Source organism: Miscanthus floridulus, chromosome 13 (genome assembly GCF_019320115.1).
Source record: "Miscanthus floridulus cultivar M001 chromosome 13, ASM1932011v1, whole genome shotgun sequence".
In the NCBI taxonomy this organism is placed as follows: Eukaryota; Viridiplantae; Streptophyta; class Magnoliopsida; order Poales; family Poaceae; genus Miscanthus; species Miscanthus floridulus.
This window is the reverse complement of record NC_089592.1, coordinates 56,273,217-56,293,983: the sequence shown is the minus strand read 5'-3', so window position 1 is coordinate 56,293,983 and position 20,767 is coordinate 56,273,217. Positions and strand designations below refer to the sequence as shown.

Here is a 20,767-nt window from a genome sequence, read left to right as displayed (position 1 = left end):
CTGCAAGTATGAACAAACCATCAACCGTGTGTTCTTGGTTACCTCCACGATCCTAACAAGACTAGTACCTCGCCAAAAGGGGAAAAACTAACAAGACCAGTAATGTTGTCACAGTATTTTTCTTAAAAGGGAACCGAAGCCTTCAAAGTTTAAAAGAAACACGATCCTTAGAAACCGAAAGGAAACGATCCTTAGAACCGAGATATTGGGCTTGATTAGTTTATGATTGAAATTTATAGTTACCAAAACTTACGCAAGCAAAAATTTGGCAATATTTGGTTGGCTAATAAAATCTGCCAACATCTCGCAATTAGCATGCTAAATTTATGGCGAACATTCTTGCCTTAGTTTTGGTAAATTTTTAGTGCCAAATTTTTGGTATGGCAGTTTTTGATAGCCAACCAAGCGTGCCAACTTTTTGGAAGGTATTTTCTAAAATTTTTGCACTAAGCCAATTGCCTGCCAAATTTCTTAAATTTGCTTATATTTTGGTTTGGTCAAAATAAAAACAGCCAAAAATAAATGGTCAATCCTGCCCATGGTCCACTGTACAAACTGGGAATAAAATAAACAGCCAAAAGCAATCTGTTCGTTTGGGATAAGGTGAGTACCGATAAATTAGATCATTTTTTAACTCAACGTCAGATGTACCTTCATGAGAGAAGGCGAGTACCGATAATATCCTTGACGATGGCACAAGGGTAAATCCGGGAAACCCCTGGGGGGCTCGAGTCACCTTCAAAAACCTTTGCCTAAAATAAAAGAGGCGCAGAGCAATTTCTCCCCTTCCTGTCTCGACATTTCTTGCGACCTCTCCCCTCCGTCTCCGTCCCTCGCTCCCTACTCTGGTCTAGCAGTGTTCTCATAGGAGAGCGAGAGAAGCAAGCAAGCGGCCGAGCGAGAAACTGGAGCAGAGAACAAGCCGGTGGACCAATAATTCGGTGCCGAAGCGGGGGCGCAGGAGAGGAGAAAGAAGGGGAGGGCAGCGAAGAGCGAGCGCGTCACGTTTGATCTGGGTGAGCACCGGCTTGCTCCGGGCTTTTATTCGCGTCGCTGTTTCTTTTGGGTTTCCGGTTGGTTGTGGCGGCGCAGAGCCGCGGAAAGTTCGATTCTGGGAGGTTTTGAGCTCCATCCATAGTTTTGTAATGAGCAGCGGTTTTGGTTTAGGGATTTTTTCGATTTTTTTTTCGTTTCGTTCGTCGCACGTGGCCACAATCTGCTTCCCTGTCTCGTCTTGTGTAGGAGGAAGTTGATTTGGTTTTGGCTATCGTTCGTTTCAAATGAAATCTAATGTGAAAAGGGATTTTTTCTTCTTCTTTTGATAAACAAAATTTGGTGCTGCTTTTGCAATCTTCTTCAGAACTTTCCAATCTTACATTCCCATTCACTCTTTTGCCGTAAACATTCTGATCTGTAGTTGCTGCATTCCCGTACAGAACACTGGGCCTGTTCGGTCCTTTTTGTTTCCTCCGACCAAGGACTGGGGCTGTTGGTATTCTCTGTTACATTGTTCTATCTATACGCACATCGTGCTATTTCGTCTCAGTTTAATCAATTTAGGATGTGTTCTTTCGCCGTTGCTCTGTTCGTTTCACGCAATAAATCAGCTACCGGTTTAGATTCAGACATTCAGTTCATCTTTGGGCACGTTACTTGCTATTTTCGTTGAGATTTTTGCATGCCAGATGTGTACTATTCTTCCTCTGCATTTCTACTTTTCTAGCGATGGAAATCCAGAAAAGGTGATTACTATAGCCATGTACTGTATACCTATAGCCATCAGCTTTTTCCCCACTGGTTTGAACATTCTATTTTTTGCAAAGTTACAGTGTGTGATGTGTCTGATTCACTGATTGTGATCATAAAGCCCAAGATTTGGCCCCAATTAACTGACCATGCCAAGCAGTTACACTTCTGCAGAGTAGCTATGAAGTTGTTACAAGTGTAAGCTCTGGCGCTGGTGGATGCAAGTAGATTTGTTTTTTTTGATATAAATTGCTCGAAATTAACAAGCTGTGCTTAACACCATGTTGCAACTGGCAGCAGCAGTTCAGCAGCCAGCACGGTTTGCATGGGGTCACGGATCATGTTCCCGTGTCTGCTTTGTGATAGAGTCTTCAGCAGTATGATAGTATCTTGTGTAGGTCATCTCTGGCTGAATTGGTCTCGCAATTTTTTTTCCTGGAGTGGTGGATTGTCAGGATTGGGATGCCAAGTACTATATGCGTCTGGTTGATAAGAATGGGGGAGGACTGAACTGAGGGAGTGGTTGCATCATGCTGATGGAGTGTGGTAGTGGTGGTCCTGGTATTCCGTTCTTATGTTTTCGTGGAAGGGCGAGTGGACCATCCTGTTGTTTGATTAGTTCCTTTTGGAATGGATATTGTGGGCCTCAACCGAAGTAAATATGCTTGTGTTTTGGATCTTTGGAGATGGGATGAGCTGGACTTGAGGACTTGTGTTCAAGACTTTAGTTGTAGTTGTAGAAAAGCATCCTTGTTTCTCATACCTCAATAAGGTCTCTGCAAAGGTGTAGTCTAACAGTTGCTTGCCTATCATCTTTTTCTTGTTGACACTGTTGTGCTGGAATGAAGTGTTACTGTGGTTGATATGAAGTGGTTTATTCCTTCTCCTTGTCAATACAATCAACTGGGTTATAAATATTGCATCTGTTTTTTACTACTCATGTGCAGTCCGTCTTTCATCACCTAAGCTTCTTTGTCGATATTATCCATATTTTACTCGCTTCAGAGTTCAGATTCCTAATGCAAGAATTGATGAACTTAGTCAGTCCACTCAATGTATGTAGTCAGTCCACTCAATGTATGTAATTAAACTATTTCAATTTGTTACAATGTAGTGGGCAATTTTGTGATCATTTTTTTGTTTTATTCATCATAAACAAAACTATTTGATACGATTATTGCAAAGACACTTCCATGAAATTGGATTGTTAATGAATGACTTCATTGACTTGACATATATCTATTTCTCCTTTTATATGGTTGTTTATAGTAGGTATATTACGAGTGTTCTAAGATTAATGCATTATCTTTGATAGTGGACATCAAGGTTGGCTGATACTCTGTTTATTCTTTCAGAGGAATTCATTTTGTACAGTGCTAGCTACTTTGATACAAAGGTCTCAACAGGTTAACCTGAGACAAGAATACTGGAACCATGGTTTCAAAATCATATTCAAATCTGCTAGACATGACCTCTGGAGATGGATTTGACTTTCGACAACCTTTTAAATCTCTTCCTCGTGTTGTAACTTCTCCTGGCATTATATCTGATCCTGATTGGGATACAATAAGTGATGGTGATTCAGTTGGTTCAGCATCTTCTACTGAGAGGAAAATAATTGTTGCCAACTTCCTTCCTCTGAACTGTACAAGAGATGAAACTGGGAAGCTGTCCTTCTCATTGGATCATGATGCACTACTCATGCAACTTAAAGATGGTTTTTCAAATGAGACTGATGCTGTGTATGTGGGCAGTTTGAAAGTTCAGGTAGATCCCAGTGAGCAGGACCAAGTTGCACAGAAGCTTCTTAGAGAATATCGATGCATACCTACTTTTCTCCCATCTGACCTGCAGCAGCAGTTCTATCATGGCTTCTGTAAACAACAATTATGGCCACTTTTTCATTATATGCTTCCAATTTGCCTAGACAAGGGTGAGCTATTTGATCGCAACCTGTTTCAAGCCTATGTCCGAGCCAACAAACTTTTTGCAGATAAAGTTATGGAAGCAATCAATACCGATGATGATTGTGTTTGGGTTCATGATTATCATCTCATGCTGCTCCCTACACTCTTGAGGAAGAGGTTGCACCGAATAAAGATTGGTTTCTTCCTTCACAGCCCTTTTCCCTCCTCAGAAATCTACAGGACTCTGCCTGTAAGGGATGAAATCTTGAAGTCACTGCTTAATGCTGATCTCATTGGTTTCCAAACATTTGACTATGCTCGCCACTTCCTATCTTGCTGTAGCAGATTGCTAGGCCTGCATTATGAGTCAAAACGTGGTTACATTGGAATAGAGTATTTTGGCCGAACAGTGAGTCTGAAGATCCTTTCTGTAGGTGTCCATGTTGGTCAGCTTGAATCTGTCTTAAAGTTGCCTGCTACAATTAGTAAGGTTCAAGAAATTGAACAAAGTTATAAGGGCAAGATACTCATGTTAGGTGTAGATGACATGGACATCTTCAAAGGAATAAGTCTGAAATTGCTTGGACTGGAGCTTCTTCTGGACAGAAACCCAAAGCTTAGAGAGAAGGTTGTCCTTGTACAAATCATCAATCCAGCAAGAAGCACAGGGAAGGATGTGCAAGAAGCTATTACAGAAGCTGTATCTGTGGCTGAAAGGATTAATACAAAGTATGGTTCTTCAAGTTACAAGCCTGTCGTCCTAATTGATCACCGCATACCATTTTATGAAAAGATTGCATTCTATGCTGCGTCTGATTGTTGTATCGTAAATGCTGTGAGGGATGGCATGAACTTAGTACCATATGAGTATACTGTTTGCCGACAGGGAAATGAGGAGATTGATAAACTCAGAGGTCTTGACAAAGACACCCATCACACAAGCACACTTATTGTTTCAGAGTTTGTGGGTTGCTCCCCATCTCTTAGTGGTGCTTTCAGGGTAAATCCCTGGAGTGTCGATGATGTGGCGGATGCCTTGTGCCGTGCAACTGATTTGACTGAATCTGAGAAACGGCTGCGGCATGAAAAGCATTATCGCTATGTCAGTACTCATGACGTTGCTTACTGGGCACGCAGCTTTGCTCAAGATCTGGAAAGAGCATGCAAAGATCATTACAGCCGAAGGTGTTGGGCTATTGGGTTCGGTCTGAATTTTAGAGTTATTGCTCTTTCTCCTGGCTTCAGAAAGCTGTCTTCGGAGCACTTTGTTTCTTCTTATAACAAGGCTTCTAGAAGAGCAATATTTCTTGATTACGACGGCACACTTGTGGCCCAGTCATCAATCAACAAAGCTCCAAGTGAAGAAGTCATTTCCATTCTTAACACCTTATGTAATGACCCAAAGAACGTTGTATTTATAGTAAGTGGACGAGGACGTGATTCCCTTGACGAGTGGTTTTCTCCATGTGAGAAGCTTGGTGTAGCTGCAGAACATGGCTATTTTATCAGGTATGCCAGGCAAAAGCTGTCTCATTATTGTTTACACGGACACACACCATTGTATCCTTTTCTCAGGATGTGATGAACTATGTATGTGTTTTCAGATGGAGCAAGGAAGCTGCATGGGAGTCAAGCTATTCAAGTCCGCAGCAAGAATGGAAGCACATTGCTGAACCTATCATGCAGGTATACACAGAGACAACAGATGGATCTTCAATCGAGTCAAAGGAAAGCGCTCTAGTATGGCACTATTTGGACGCAGACCTTGATTTCGGTTCCTTCCAAGCAAAGGAGCTACAGGATCATCTTGAGAGGGTGCTATCAAATGATCCTGTTGTTGTAAAGTGTGGTCATTATATTGTAGAAGTGAAACCGCAGGTATATTCCCTTTGAAGTCATAAACAGTATCATTTCACTTCCCTATTGGTTACATCTCGTACTAAACAACTTTACTCATGCAGGGTGTTAGCAAGGGTCATGCTGTCAACAAGCTGGTTCAAACACTGGTCAACAACGGGAAGGCACCGGATTTCCTGATGTGCGTCGGCAATGACAGATCTGATGAGGACATGTTTGAATGCATCAACAGTATGACCTCCAATGATGTCTTATCACCCACAGTACCAGAGGTGTTTGCCTGTTCAGTTGGTCAGAAGGCCAGCAAGGCAAAGTATTACGTGGACGACACCAGTGAAGTAATCAGATTGCTCAGGAATGTAACCCGCATCAAATCGCAGCGGGAGGACGTCAATGCCAGCCATGTGCGTGTGACCTTCAGAGATGTAGTCGATTACGTGGACTAGGCACCACCAGTTTGTTACCCGAAATTATTAGCTGCGAAGCATGTAAATTCCACTGTCTTCTGTCTCTCAATGGTTCATTCTAGGAGGGTGTGTTAATCCAGAATTCTAGTGTAGCCGGCATGAATCGTCACCATTACATGAACAGCGGAAATGTGTGCTGAAGTTCTCCCTTTCGAGGTTCAGGTGATGTGTAGGCAATTTTGGTAGGGAAGGGGGAGCTGTTGCTGGAGGTTCGCATTGAAAGCGACGCCTCTTCTTCAAACAGTCATTGGTTGTCTGAATCTATTCTCATGCTGCTATATTGATGATTGTGTTGGATCTAAAATTTCTCTCTAGGTGAATTTGCAGCTCACCATTTAGCGCACTCGATTCATGGGTTTCTTTTTCACCAAGAAAAGAACGTTCTTCATTCATCACTCGGAAATACGATTGCGATACTCAGCAGAATGTTCTAAATTGTCAATTGGTTTTCTACTGCCTCTGGTAACACTGTAGCTCCACTATTAGCGATGAAATATGTAACACCATTGACCAAGGCAAATATTCATTCCTTTGCTCTTGATGATTATAACCTATGCATTTTTGTTGTGATTTTTAATTAATAAATGATGTAATGAACTATTGAATAATTTTTGAATTATTTGATTTTGAGCATTGAAGAAATATGAAAAATACTGATTATAGCCATGCGTATGTTGATTGTTTTAATGAATACAAAGTAATGGGCCTAGAAATATGTGCCCCATATCTTTATATATTTATTTGAGTATTTGAAAATTTCCTTGGCGACATGTTTTTGTATATATTAATTATGAATGTTCACGGTTTTTTTAAAAATCGCTAAATGAAATACTTTTCTCTATATCTCGCTATAGCTTTTCATAACTTATGTTCTAGAACAGGCTACCACTAAATGTCATAGTTCGTGATTTAAAACCTTGCTCAACACTCAACACATATAGGATCTGATTAGTTTGCATTAGGCCACAACACAACATAAGCCAACATAAACATATGCAGTGTCTTCGTGTTTAGTTGTCCTGCATAGGTAAGTCATATTTGATAAAATTGTATTTGTTTATCTATATTTTATTGTACATAGTCACCAAATATTAGAGGTCTCATGTTTCTTGTAAAAACCAGAGAATATAAAAGTATTTTATTTAGAGTGTCCACCAGCTTATACAAATATGCATTGGTTAATACATAAAATCTAGCATATTAAGCTAATATTACATTGGCTTACTCTGAACACTGTGTGTCGGGTACATAAATCCGCGGTCCCTCGTAGACCGGCTTTCACGCCAGGGCTCGACCCAGGAGGACGACTTCTTTTCTTCTGGACCGGCCCAAGAGCCTGAATTCGACAAACCGAAGCACTCGCTTCGGACCCTGGCCGCCTTCGGCCCATCTTACAGACCGGAGCACTCGCTTCAGGCCCTGGCCGCCTTCGGCCCATCTTTCCGACCGGAGCACTAGCTCAGGCTTAGGCCAACTCCGAAACGGCCTCTCCGATCGGAGCGCTAGCGTCAGGTCCCGGCTGCCTTCGCACGGCCTCCGCTCGGAAAGCCTGACCCAAGGACCACCTGCAACTCCGACCCCGCGACCGGGCTTGTGGGAAGCATGCTTACCGCTCCTCTCCAACCGCGCACTAAGAGCCGACTGGAGCCATCCGACCGGAGGCTCCCCGTTCGGAAGGAACCAGAAGACGTGCAGAGAAAGGCAAGGCATGGCTCACAAGTCAAAACCACTGTACCAGGGACCATACACTGCGTGAAACAGTGCTCTACAGCCACCCTGACACAGTATTGTAGGGGCCGCTAGAAACTCCCATATGGTAAGCCCCCCGTGTGTCTCTGGACATCGATCGCAGTATGGGCTCCAGGATTTGCCATACCGGGTGAACATAGCGCGGCCCCTCACATGCCACTAGTCATCAAGAAGTATTTTGCAGGTACCGGCGTCATCCTTCCTGAAGAAGATAGCTTGACCTCTCGTGCACATCTGACATCCTACAACGACATCAACAGTGTTGGGGGCGTCAACCATTATCCAGTTTCCATCACCGTAGGCAACAAGGCTTAGAAACATCCGTACTCTCTCCCTCTCACCTGTAAAGCCATCCCCTTCATCTATAAAAGGGGATGCGCTCCCTCCAATAAGGAGAGGGTTCGACAGATCGACTTCTTCAAGCTTAGACTCACTAGATAGACATCAACACTCCCAACCGTAGGACCACCCAGTTCCGACCGCGACCCTTCCGGTCGGAGCCAACTGAACCTCTTGTACACCTCCTTTCTCCTTCTTGTTTGTAACCCCACTATAGACTTTGAGCACCTGGGCTCGGGATTAAAGTCACCGACCGACCCACACTAGACGTAGGGCACGTTGCCTGAACTAGTATAAATCCCATGTCATTGAGTGGTAGGCCACCTCCGATCACAACGTACAGCAAAACTACAAATATTTACTAAGTTGGTCACATTCTGCAGCGACAGTTGGCGCCGTCCGTGGGGAAGCGCTGTACGTTCAACACTTTTTTGGTCATCGGATGGCCCATTTTTCCACCACCCCCACCGTGGCAGGCTCAAGCGATACGATTCGCTTCGGCTCGATGGAATTTCCCGCACTCTCGCTCGCCGGGATGCAGGTTTCGCCTGTCTTCGAGCCTTCGCAGGCCTTCCATTTTGGAAGCCTGGACTTCGCCGCCGACCGGCTCGGCGTACTCCACCTCTGCGAGGAGACTCGCGACCCGGCACCCGTCGGAGGGATGTCCTTCATCGACTCTGGGACGCGCGACTTCGACGGCGCGGCATCTGTGCTTCATTCTGAGCAAACTCTCTGCTCAAACCCCGCCGTGAGTAATATACATGCTGTTATTTACTTACTACGCTCTATCTTCCACCAAATACCCGATGGGTTACCGTTGTCCCCGTCGCAGCCGCCATACGGCCGGTTCCCCTATGGCCTCGCGTCTTCCGCGGGCGCATACGCCCGGGGACTCCAAAAGGTGCTAGCGCCGCACCCTCTCACGTTCTGAGTTCGTGGGGATGGCGAGCTATGCTCCCACCTGTTTCCTCGACATCATGGATGACGACATTGGGAGCGACGGCTCTAGCATCGATGATGTGGCGCCTAGCCACCGTCGGTCCTGAGAGTACGCTGTGGCGGATGCCCCGGAACGGCCGCTAGGGGTAACAGAGTCCTTCCAGACCCACGCCCCACCGGGCCCTCACGCGGAGACCCCCGAGCTCACACGTGTGCACAGGGAGGACCTACGATGACAGTGGCCACATCAGCCACCAACTGCACCAATGCGCTCGGCACACCACACTACGCCCCGTGTGCATAGACCGGCAAGTGGCGCTCGGGGTCGTGCCCGTTAGCCCCAGCGTAATGCCCTGGTTCAGGGGACCGACCCCCCCACAATTCGCTCAGGCCAGTCAGAACATTGCCGCCGCGATAATGCTCCTACGTGACCTGCCCGAGCCGAACGACCCTTGCGGATGGGCAATCCACCAGAACCTCCGGGCACTGTTGGAGACCATCGCCGTTCAACAGGCGGAGTACTCCGTATCGCAACGCCGACTCGTGACCTCGCTCCCCGTTCGGGGAACAGGGACGCAACAGATGGGGCACTACACCCTATCATCGCCACAACCACTGATCACGGCACAAGAAGCCACAACCGCTCCTCGTCTTGACTTGACGACCGCCCCATGCCGACCGCCTATCTACGCGTGGCTCTGGCCGAACCAAGACGCGCGCAGCGTCGACCGGAGTCCCAGCCCTGACAGCCTGGAACCACGGACCTTTGTTCAACACCCCCAGCAAGCGCCTTTTCCGCCGCGCTTCAATGGGGGCCATGACAAAGGTAAGGCCAGGCACCAGGATCAAGACGAGGGCCCCTCCACGCAGAGGGGAAAAAAGAACAGAAAGGATCGCCGCCAACCGGCTAACTTTGCGTCGGTCACCGCGGTCGATCACGCGGGCACACAGCCCCAGCAAGACCCTCCGGGCCACTTTCACAAGCTCATGGAGAGCCCGTGCACCAACCACAACTATCTCATCAACCACCTCTACAAGGACTGCCAGCTCCTCAAGCGCCTGCAGAGGTAGACTGGTAGGCCAAAGGAGGAAGAAGACGGGGAAGCAGCAACCGAAGAAGGGGGCGGAACGGGCAAGGATCTAGACGACTAAAGTGATCCGACCGGAAGCCTACCGACTGAAGAACGACGACGATGACGCCCTCTCCGTGGACCTTGGAACAACTATGTCTTTTACTCTTTTCCTAAGTTTCAGTCTTACCTTTACTTAGCGAACGCTCCTATAAGAGCACCCTGATCCAAACACTTTTCGGCTTGGGGCGCTCGGGGGCTCCACTAGGGGGTTCTACTACCCCTCTGTTTTTGTTTTTACCTTAAGTACTCTTTTACTTTCGCATGGAGAAACTCCTTCCTACCCAAACGAAAGGGCAGTTCGTTCCTTTGTTTTACCTTACGTAGCTTTGCTTTGAAACATTCTGACTGATTGCACCCCGCCTTTTCCTATGGTTACGATCGGCTGAGCCTTGCGGGCCACACCCTGGGCTTGCAAAGTTGTAGCCTACGGAACAAACGGGTAGGTACGAGAAAGAAAGAAATTTAAAACAAAATTATGCTAAGGCAAAACTAAGGAACGAAAGGGAACAAGCTTCCTCGAACGGAGCAACTCCATCACAAGAACAAAAACCAATTGCAGTCATTAAAACGCACCACAAACGTCTTACATGGGGGCTTCCCCACAAACTTAAAACTTTTTACGTTTACTAACTAAATTATATTTTGCAAGCTACTAAACCGACCCGGCGGCATCTGCTGGCGGCGCGACCGACGAAGGCATAGGCTGCTCACCCCTTGGCGGCACGATGTTCGGCTCGACCGAGGCTGAGGTGACATTTCCCCCCAAACCAGGCTCCAGGCTATCTGCAGGCTCGGAAGCATTCTCTCCACACATGCTTCGGGCCATGTCTTGACGGCAAACGTCCATCACCCACTCGGTAGAGACTTGCTCTGACACCGACCACACGTGCAGCAGAAAGCTCACCCCAATGGATTGGATATCCTCTATGCTCAGACCTTTAGCATACCCACTGCAGATAGCGTCGAAGTCTAGGTTCGGGTGGTGCGTTGCCACCGAGGTCAGCACCCTCGACGCTCCATAAAACAGCCTGCTCCTGACGAGGTCCTTGAACGCGTCTGGGACCTCCGCCAGTTGGACCGCGGGTGCGCTGGTACTTGGTGCTGACCCAAAGATTTCCGAGATGACGAGCCGGGCAACGTTGCGGATCTGGTCGAGATCCCCTTTGAGAGTACATCGCTCTTCACGGGACTTGGCCAGCTCCTCGGTGTTCCGGCTGAGGTTCGCCTTGGACGTCTCTAGGTCTCGCTCTAGCGCCTTCACCCTTTCACCCAGCTCTGGAGGAAGGGCGACAAACTCAGAAACAGGCTGAGGGAAAAATCAACGCCATGAGAAAACAAAAGGGTATGCACCAATGTGAGAGGCCTCAAGGGTGGAGAAATCCTCTGCCTGTTGGGCCACCTGCTCGTGTAGCCGGGCACCCGCATCTTCCATCCCCATCACCTGGCTCTGAAGCATGAGCACTTCATGATCCACCTCCGACCGGACCCTCTGCTCTGCCTCTAGGGCCTTCTGTGCCCTCTCCAGGGTGGCCCGCTCTGGCTCAAGGGCCGCCAGGGCCTCTTGAAGCGCCGCCTCAGTATTGGCTAGGGACGTCCGTAGCCCCACCTCAATCTCCTCATGGCGGGCCTTCGCTGCCTCGAGCCCTTGCTTGACAGCAGTCGCCCGCTCCACCGCACGCTGCCCTTCCGCTCGCGCCACGGCCGCCTGAAAGCTCTAGTTTGGTTTTGGTTAATTGATGAAACCCTAAGTGCTAACCTAGTTTATCAAAGTGATTATGAGATAGGTAGCACTACTCCAAGTGATGAAGCAATGACGAAGATCATGACAAAGGTGATAGCATGGTGATGATCAAATGCTTGAACTTGGAAAAGAAGAAAGAGAAAAACAAAAGGCTCAAGGCAAAGGTATAAAATGTAGGAGCCATTTTGTTTTAGTGATCAAGACACTTAGTGAGTGTGATCACATTTAGGATAGATAGCCGTACTATTAAGAGGAGTGAAACTCGTATCGGAATACGGTTATCAAAGTGCCACTAGATGCTCTAACTCATTGCATATGCATTTAGGATCTAGTGGAGTGCTAACACCCTTGATAATATTTGTGAAAATATGCTAACTCATGTGCACAAGGTGTTTGCAGGGTTGAGATGGGTTTGGGTCCCTCTCTCCCTCCCGCCGAGCTTGCGAGGCGGGATTCGGCGCTTTTGGAAAAATGAAATATCTATTTTCTATTGCGTCGGATGCAAAATTCTTGGTGGTTGGCACACTTAAGCAAGGGTGAAGAAGTTAGAGTTGAAATGGAGTTGGTCGAAATGATGCTGGCGTCGGTCTACTGACCGGACGCTGGGTCACTCAGCGACCGAACGCTGAAGGGCTGTGTCCGGTCGAGCTGTCAGACGGCACAGTCGCTGGGGTTGAGCACCGGACGCTGGTCTGCGTCCGGTCAAGGTGGACCGGACGCATCCGGTCGAAAAAATATGCCTCGGGGAGCTTACTGGAAACGACCGGACGCTGGGGCTTCAGCGTTCGGTCAGTTTTGACCGGAGCGTCCGGTCAGCTTCGTAGCCGTTGAAATCTGACGAACAGCGTTTGAAGCAGGTGACGCGTGGCGTCCATCGGGCGACCGGACGCTGAGGGCCAGCGTCCGGTCAGTATGACCGGAGCGTCCGGTCAGAGCGCGTTTTGCCCAGTGAAGGGGTATAACGGCTCTATTTGATGGGGGCTCTATTTATAGCCCCATGGCCGGCTCAAAGGATAACTCTTGCACATTTTCATTGACATAGCAACCTTGTGAGCTTAGCCAAAGTCCTCCCACTCATCTCCATCATTGATCCATCATCATTGTGAGATTGGGAGAGAATCCAAGTGCATTGCTTGAGTGATTGCATCTAGAGGCACTTGGTATTCGTGTTGCACTACGGATTTCGCTTGTTTCTCTTGGTGGTTGCCACCACCTAGACGGTTGGAGCAGCGGTGAAGGATCGGCACGAGTTGGTGATTGTTCGTGGCCGCCTTCAGTGATTGTGAGGGGAGTTGTACCTTCCCCGGCGGAGTGCCGAAAGGTAACTCTAGTAAATTGCTCATGTCATTGAGTTACCTCACTTGTGGGTCGGTTCTTGCAGTGTCCTATCGTGTGGACGAGGTTTGTGAAACACCTCTTAGCCGCCGAACCACCAAGTGTTGGTCGACACAACGGGGACTAGCGTGTTGGCAAGCACGTGAACCTCGGGAGAAAAATCGGTTGTCTCTTGTCATTTGCATTCTCCCGGTGATTGGCTTGATCTTCATCTTGTGATTGGTTCATCCCCTACACGGCGGTATAATCACCCTACTTACTTGTTTACATTCTTGCAAACTAGTTGATACAAGCTCTTTAGTGTAATTAGAATTGAGAGCTTGCTTTATTATTTACATTCATCTAGTTGAGCTCTTTGGAGTAGCAAGTTTGTGTGCCTAAGTAATCATTGCAACTAGAATTGTCGTATAGGTGGCTTGCAACCCTTGTAGAGCTAGAGCAAGTTTGCATTACGCTATTTGTCATACTAATCAAATTGCTCTAGTTAATTTGTAGATTTTTAAATAGGCTATTCACCCCCCTCTAGCCATATTAGGACCTTTCACCGCCTCGGCCGTCCGGACTTGGGACTCGTGGCAAGCGAACTCCGCCCAGCGCTCTAGCTCGGCCGTTCGGGCGTGTTCCATCCGGAGGAAGTATGACTTGCGGGACGACACCTTCCTTATTTCCTGTGAAGAACAAGCATGCTAAAAACAACCGACGAAAAGATTCAAAGGGCAAGGATAAGTACCAAAAACTCACCTCCGTGGCGAGCTGTAGGTCGACCTCAACCAGCTGTCGAGCAAACTAAGCCTGCTTCCAAGCACTATCAAGCTTCACGGACAGCTTGGTGAGTTCGGACACCGTGGCATGCCCTTGCCCCCTGAAAATGTCCTAGAGCTGGCGCTCCCGGGAATCCCGGAGGACGAACCTCACCTTCGATGGGTCCTCGGGGAAGGGCCACTCCAGGTCACCCTCCGATGAACCACCGGAGGGCCCAGCCTCCGACCGGACCACCACCAGCTCTCGCGGGGACACCACTGGTTCCGCCACGGTATCCGCCTCGTCGTCAGATGAGATTTCCACCACCACATTCGCATGGGACGCCACCGGGCATCCCAACTCAGTCCTGGCCACACTTCCCTCCAGCGCCTTCGGCTCCGACGGTAGGGATAGGTCATGCAGCCCTCCACCCGGCGAGATAGGGAGTTCGCTCTCCCTCGTCTCCTCCACCGCGACTGCCGAAGAAGGGGCCGCGAGCGTCACCTCCGCCGTCGGCACTGGGATCGCCACCAACACCGACGCCACCGCTATCACCTTATCAGCAGCCCCCCGGGGGCAACGCCCCTAGGAAGGAAGGCCTTGTTGCCACCACCCCGATGCCACCTTCACTCGCCGCCACACGCTGCAGTGTGGGCCTCCAAACCTCCTGCATGGGGGTCAGGGCGATGCTCAACCCCGACATCGCCCGACCGCTGACAAAAATCATGGGTAAGCCACACTCCAAAAAGACTCGACCAGCAAGAATCAAAGAAGCAACTAAAGGAAACATACCGGGTGGCGAGCGGCACGACCCTGGAAGGCAGGCTCCGACGACCACGGACCTATGGGCCAAGGACCGCTCCTAGGCTACGACCCACACCCCCTCGCTTCGAACGGAGTTGGAGTCCTCCCAACCGGCTCCTTCTCGGCCTACGGGTCGCTGCGACCTCTGGCTCGGGACTCCCCGACCGGAGCAACGGATGGGGCATCCTCCGACTGCAAGTCACGTATCGACCGGGCGCTAGTCTGCCCCTCAGACCGCCCGGACTGCTTGACTACAGCCATGATAGGCAAGGCCTCCTTCAGCTACAAGTCCATCATTGGCACCAGGTTCCGTCACTACATGAGCGCCCTGTCCGCTCCTCAGACCACTTGGCTTGCTCAGCCGCGCTCGCCACAGACGATGACGGGGCCAATAACGCCGCCAAAGGGTGCGGTGACCACGACCGCTTCACCGCTCGCTCACCAATGATGTCCGCACTCGCTGCGCGCTTCCTCGACGCAGGAACCGCCGCACGCCGCGCGGCCTCCTGCTGACCACCAGCGGACGTCGCCGCAGGGCCGCAACGATCCACCGAGGTCACTACGACCTCCCGACTCTCCTCCTTGTCGGAGAAGACCATGTCATCCAAATCCGTAGGAGGATCCTCTAATGCGAGTTTCGACTCGACGTCGCTCCTATGTTCCCTGGCCCTTATGCGCCGGGCGACCTCCTTCTTCTTCTCTTCCTTCCGTCGAACCTCCTCAGTTCTTTTCTTCTTCCGGGTGTCTGCCGCCTCCTTCTGAGCGGCTTGCCGGGCCTAGCCCTCTGGTCCCTTGGGAAGGTGTGGCTAGGACTTGTACTTTCTGAGCCCCTACGGAACGTACGACCCCTAATCAAGAAATGAGAAAAGCAGAGAAAAATGCACAGATTAGAGAAGGGAACGAACCAGGCGGGACACGATTGAAGAGTTGAAAGGTATGGGCCTCCCTTCAACCCTCTCCTTCAGCCTCAGCTGTAGCACCCAGCCAATGCGACTCCAGACCTCGTCGTCCGGTAGATCCTCCAATGACATACGGTCCGGGTCCAAAAGGCCGTCGTACATCCACATCGGCCGCACCCTCTCCACCAACAGCATGACCCGACTATGGTACAGGGTGTGAAACACCTACACCCTGTTGAGACTGCTCTTCACGAGCTTCCAGAGCTCCGCCTCGATGACTCCCACCTTGTGCTTCTCCTTCTTGGCGTAGCCCCACGACCAACTTTCTTTTTTCTCTGACCTCCTGCCGATGAACACCAGGAATGGCGCTGCCGCCGAATTCCTGATGTAGAACCACTCCCCATGCCACCCCCAATTGGAGTCATAGGGGAGGTACCTGGGATACGAGTCTCCCACGCTCGACTTCCTCTGCAGGGCGAATCCTCCCACTGGCATGATCTTAGCCGAGTCCCCCGCCGTCAAGACTCTCAGGGAGAAGAGCCACCGAAAGAAATCCACGTGCGGCTCCATCCCAAGAAATGCCTCGCAGACAGTAACGTAATCGGCGAGATGCAGCACCCCCGTCGGATTGAGATGCTGTAGCTCCAGGCCCCACTCGTTGAGAAGCCCGTGTAGGAACCAGTGCGCGGGATATCCCAAACCGCGCTCATGGAAGGTAAGGAATGGAACCACCTCGTCGGGACAAGGTTGTGGGAACTCCTCCTTTCTAGGGACCCTCTAGTGCGCCACCTCCTGCGGTGGCAGAAACCCCTTCTAGACGAAGGCCTCCAGCACTGACTTCCTCACGGTGGATGACTTCCAGTCCGACATCCTCACCCTGGATTGCAAAAAAACTAGTAAGTTCTTCTCTTCCTCTCTCACCCTCTGCCTTCTCTTTCCTAGAGACCACCATGACTCTTAGGGATGCTCACGGCAAGAATAGCTAGAGGGCGATAGAAGAAGAAGAACAGGCAAAAGAATGGAGCGAAAACCTCTCCCTGCTCCTACTTAAAAGGAAAGGGACGACGGTTAGGGAAGGACGCGCCAATCGGGGAAGGTAGAACGATGGAGCGAGAGTTTCTCTCTCTTTTTTCCATTTAATGCAGATGGGATGCCCCCTGACCGACGGGACGTGCCCAACACGACAAAACGGCTCCTGATCAGGCGGGACGTGACCAGGACATGGCCCACCAGTACCGCATGACCAACCACTACCGCACGTCAGGCATGAAAACCGAAGCGCCACCACATGCGGACAACTCCTTGTCTCCCCAGGCCAGACCTAGAGAGATCCAACAGTGAAATCTCCATCGGGATAAATCAACCGGCTTCCTGAGTTGATCGATTCACCCAGGATAAGCACCTGAGATAAAGGTTCTGGCTAGACGACTGGAGCTCTTCGAACCCCGTCTCTCAGGTCACCAAGGTAAGCATGTGTTCATTAGAATAAAACTGTTCACACAAGGGCTAACCCACGATTGACAAGCACAGGTCCCGGTCGGACGTCTCCGACTGAAGCTCTTCGAACCCTGTCACTCCAGTCGCCATGGCCAGACCTAGAGAGATCCAACAGTGAGATCTCCACCAAGAGAGATCAACCGGCCTCTTAAGTCAATTGATTCACTCAGGATAAGCACCGGGACACAGGTAGGAAGCAAAGGGACGCCCCATGTGGACCACGCTGACTCCATCACAAACGACAAGCACGGGTCCTGATTGGACATTTCCGACTGAAGCTCTCCGAGCCCTGTCACTCAAAACTATCAAAGGTAAACACTGTAAAAACCCCTCTATTTCTTTATAATCATTTCATACATCCATACGCGCATTTCATACCATACGCCTAAACCCCTCGGACGGTTAGGGCATGAACTGCCCAGGGGCTCGGGAACTAAGCATCGCACATGCAGTGAAATGCATCAAAACATTCCGTGATTGCGTCACGAAGCGGCTGCCTCATTTGATATGAGCAACCAAAACAGAGCCAGGGGGAGAAAACCGTAGATGAGCCCCGTGCGGCCCTCGCCTAGTTTGGTAGACTGGGTCATCTCAACCTTCTCTTTCGATCTTGAACCTCTCGCCAAGCCCACAGAATCTCCATCGAGGGGAGGCCGAAAGGCCACCTAGGCTTGGTCTCCGGAACAACCTAGGCATCTGTCGGGTTGTAGGTAAAGGAGTAGTTGAATGTCACAAGAGGGCTATGTCGACCCCGTCATGAACGATGGACCCGGATTCCACTCGATCACACCAGTTAACAACTCACTGAGCTAGTCTTTCAAGCCCGAGCGATCGGGACAGGAGATGAAACTCAGCCCCTCTGGTTGTGAGGAACCGAGGATGGGGTAAACGCACATAAACTCACATCGACCCCTATGAAGGCCCGACAGGGCATGGGGGCTCAAGAAAAATGCCAAGGACGACGACCTCGAACTCGCCAGATCCACGACTACGACTCGTCCGGTTCCCGACATGCACCGACACCTGGACCTGCGAGCATCGCCTCATCCGATCTTTTACAAAACTAACAATGTCTTCGTAACGGCTTCAGACAGCTTCACTGCGCTCCAAAGAAACCCTAGGACCGTGACCTCGAACTCGCGTCGACATGATTGGCGACATCCGGCTATGGCTCGTGGGACCTGCGACTCCTAAACTCGCGTAACAACTTCACTAACTAAAACTAACTCTCTTGATCCACTACGCACACCGATGCCTAGGTCTACTCGCACTTCCACCTCGATCCTATCCACGGCACGCACTGATGCCATGGACCGTTCATGACTCTGACTCACCCAACCCCATGGCGCGCAATGACACTGTGGTTAAACAAAAAACCTCCCCCACTGGCAAACGCAGAACCCCCCAACCGGTTCTGCCCGAACCGCCCGGGGGCTCAGGGGCTACACCCGCGGGTGCGCTCGTGCGCACCCGTCGGCAAGACAAAAATCCCCTGGACGATTCTGCCCAAAATCACCCGGGGGCTCAGGGGCTCCTATCGGGTTCATAAACCCTGGGGTCCCTCGTAGACCGGCTTCCATGCTAGGGCTCGGCCCTAGGAGGATGACTTCTTTTCTTCAGGACCGGCCCAAGAGCCTAAATTCAACAGACCGAAGCACTCGCTTTGGACCCTGGCCGCCTTCGGCCCATCTTACAGACTGGAGCACTCGCTTCAGGCCCTGGCCGCCTTCGGCCCATCTTTTCGACCGAAGCTCAGGCTTAGGCCAACTCTGAAATGACTTCTCCAATCGGAGCGCTAGTGTTAGGTCCCGGTTGCCTTCGCACGGCCTCCGCTCGGAAAGCCTGACCCAAGGACCACATGCGACTTCGACCCCACGACCAGGCTCGTGGAAAGCATGCTCACCGCTCCTCTCCAACCGGCGCACTAAGAGCCGACTGGAGCCATCCGACTGGGGGCTCCCCGTTTAGAAGGAACCAGAAGACGTGCGGAGAAAGGCAAGGCATGGCTCACAAGTCAAAACCACTATACTAGGGACCATACCCTGCACGAAACAGTGCTCTACAGCCACCCTGACAGAAAGTATTGTAGGGGCTGCTAGAAACTCCCATATGGTAAGCCCCCCGCATGTCTCTGGACATCAATCGCAGTATGGGCTCTAGGATTTGCCATACCGGGTGAACATAGCGCGGCTCCTCACATGCCACTAGTCATCAAGAAGTATTTTGTAGGTACCGGCGTCATCCTTCCTGAAAAAGATAGCTCTACCTCCCGTGCACATCTGACATCCTGTAGCGACATCAACAGTGTTGGGGGCGTCAACCATTATCTAGTTTCCATCACCGTAGGCAGCAAGGCTTAGAAACATCCGTACTCTCTCCCTCTCACCTGTAAAGCCATCCCCTTCATCTATAAAAGGGGATGCGCTCCCTCCAACAAGGAGAGGGTTTGACAGATCGACTTCTTCAAGCTCAGACTCACTAGATAGACATCAACACTCCCAACCGCAGGACCACCCAGTTCTGACCGCGACCCTTTCGGCCCGAGCCAACCGAACCTCTTGTACACCCCCTCCTTTCTCCTTCTCGTTTATAACCCCACTATAGACTTCGAGCACCTGGGCTCAGGAATAAAGTCACCGACCGACCCACACTGGACGTAGGGCACATTGCCTGAACTAGTATAAATCCCGTGTCATTGAGTGCTAGGCCACCTCCGATCACAACGTACATCAAAACTATAAATATTTACTAAGTTGGTCACATTCTGCACCGACACTGTGAAAACATGCTTAAGACTTATGCAGGCAACTAAATATCGGCGTTGTAGTGCCGCGGACGTTCGGACGGACGCCCGCGCCTGCACCCCGACCCACCCAACGCGGCGTCTATGCCCACCCGACCCCACACATTGTCTATGCCCCCGCTTGACCCCACGTGGCGTCTACGTCGTGCCTGACCCCTCGCGCCCCCTCCAGCAGCTACAACAGGCAGGTCACATTGTAATATATGCAATACCCGATCTACTTTTGAAACATCCAGATGCAACACTTGCAATATATGTCTGAAGACCAATGAAACACTTGAAACATGAGTATAAAACAATTGCAAAAGCACATGAAAACACTTGAAGACCATTGCAAACATATGCAACATTCAGATAAAACACTTGCAACATATGTGTGAAAAATATGCAACATGCAGATAAACACACTTGCAACATACGTCTGAAAAATAGATAAAATATTGGGAACAGAAGTTTGCAACATATGTGTGCAACCATTCCAACATATGCAACATCCTGATCTACTTTTGCAATATCCATACGAAACACTTGTGTTTTCAGCGCAACATCTACTTACTACTTGGATGATTGGAGGCTCGTCGACGCGGAGCTCAATGCCGCGAAGTGGCGCGCAGCTCCGGTTGAGAAGGCCACTCCGGTGGAGATGGAGGCCGGCGCTGTGGATAACGCCGCGGCGGAAAGTTGGCCTGGTGGAGAGGAAGGATGGCGGGTGGCGGCGCTAGAGCATGGTAGAAAGAGAGGACGGCGGTTGGTTGGACACGGTGGCGCGGCGGTGTGGTCGCGCTGGAGCATGCACGATGGAGAGCTTCA

At 50.2% G+C, this 20,767-nt stretch overlaps 1 protein-coding gene across 5 annotated transcripts; it reads left to right on the top strand.

The window, feature by feature from the left end:
• Positions 1 to 751: 751 nt before the first annotated feature.
• LOC136502046 (probable alpha,alpha-trehalose-phosphate synthase [UDP-forming] 9) lies at positions 752 to 6,643 on the top strand. 5 transcript variants are annotated; one of them, XM_066497528.1, is made up of 4 exons: positions 752 to 1,016; positions 3,102 to 5,162; positions 5,258 to 5,531; positions 5,615 to 6,643. In XM_066497528.1, the coding sequence occupies exons 2-4, from the start codon at positions 3,181 to 3,183 to the stop codon at positions 5,954 to 5,956; spliced, it is 2,598 nt and encodes an 865-aa protein (XP_066353625.1). In that variant the 5' UTR covers positions 752 to 1,016; positions 3,102 to 3,180; the 3' UTR covers positions 5,957 to 6,643. The 5 variants fall into 5 exon arrangements, with proteins under 5 accessions (XP_066353625.1, XP_066353628.1, XP_066353627.1 ...); XM_066497531.1 differs by having other exon boundaries at positions 752 to 1,742; XM_066497530.1 differs by having other exon boundaries at positions 752 to 2,518.
• The last annotated feature ends 14,124 nt before the right edge of the window (positions 6,644 to 20,767 follow it).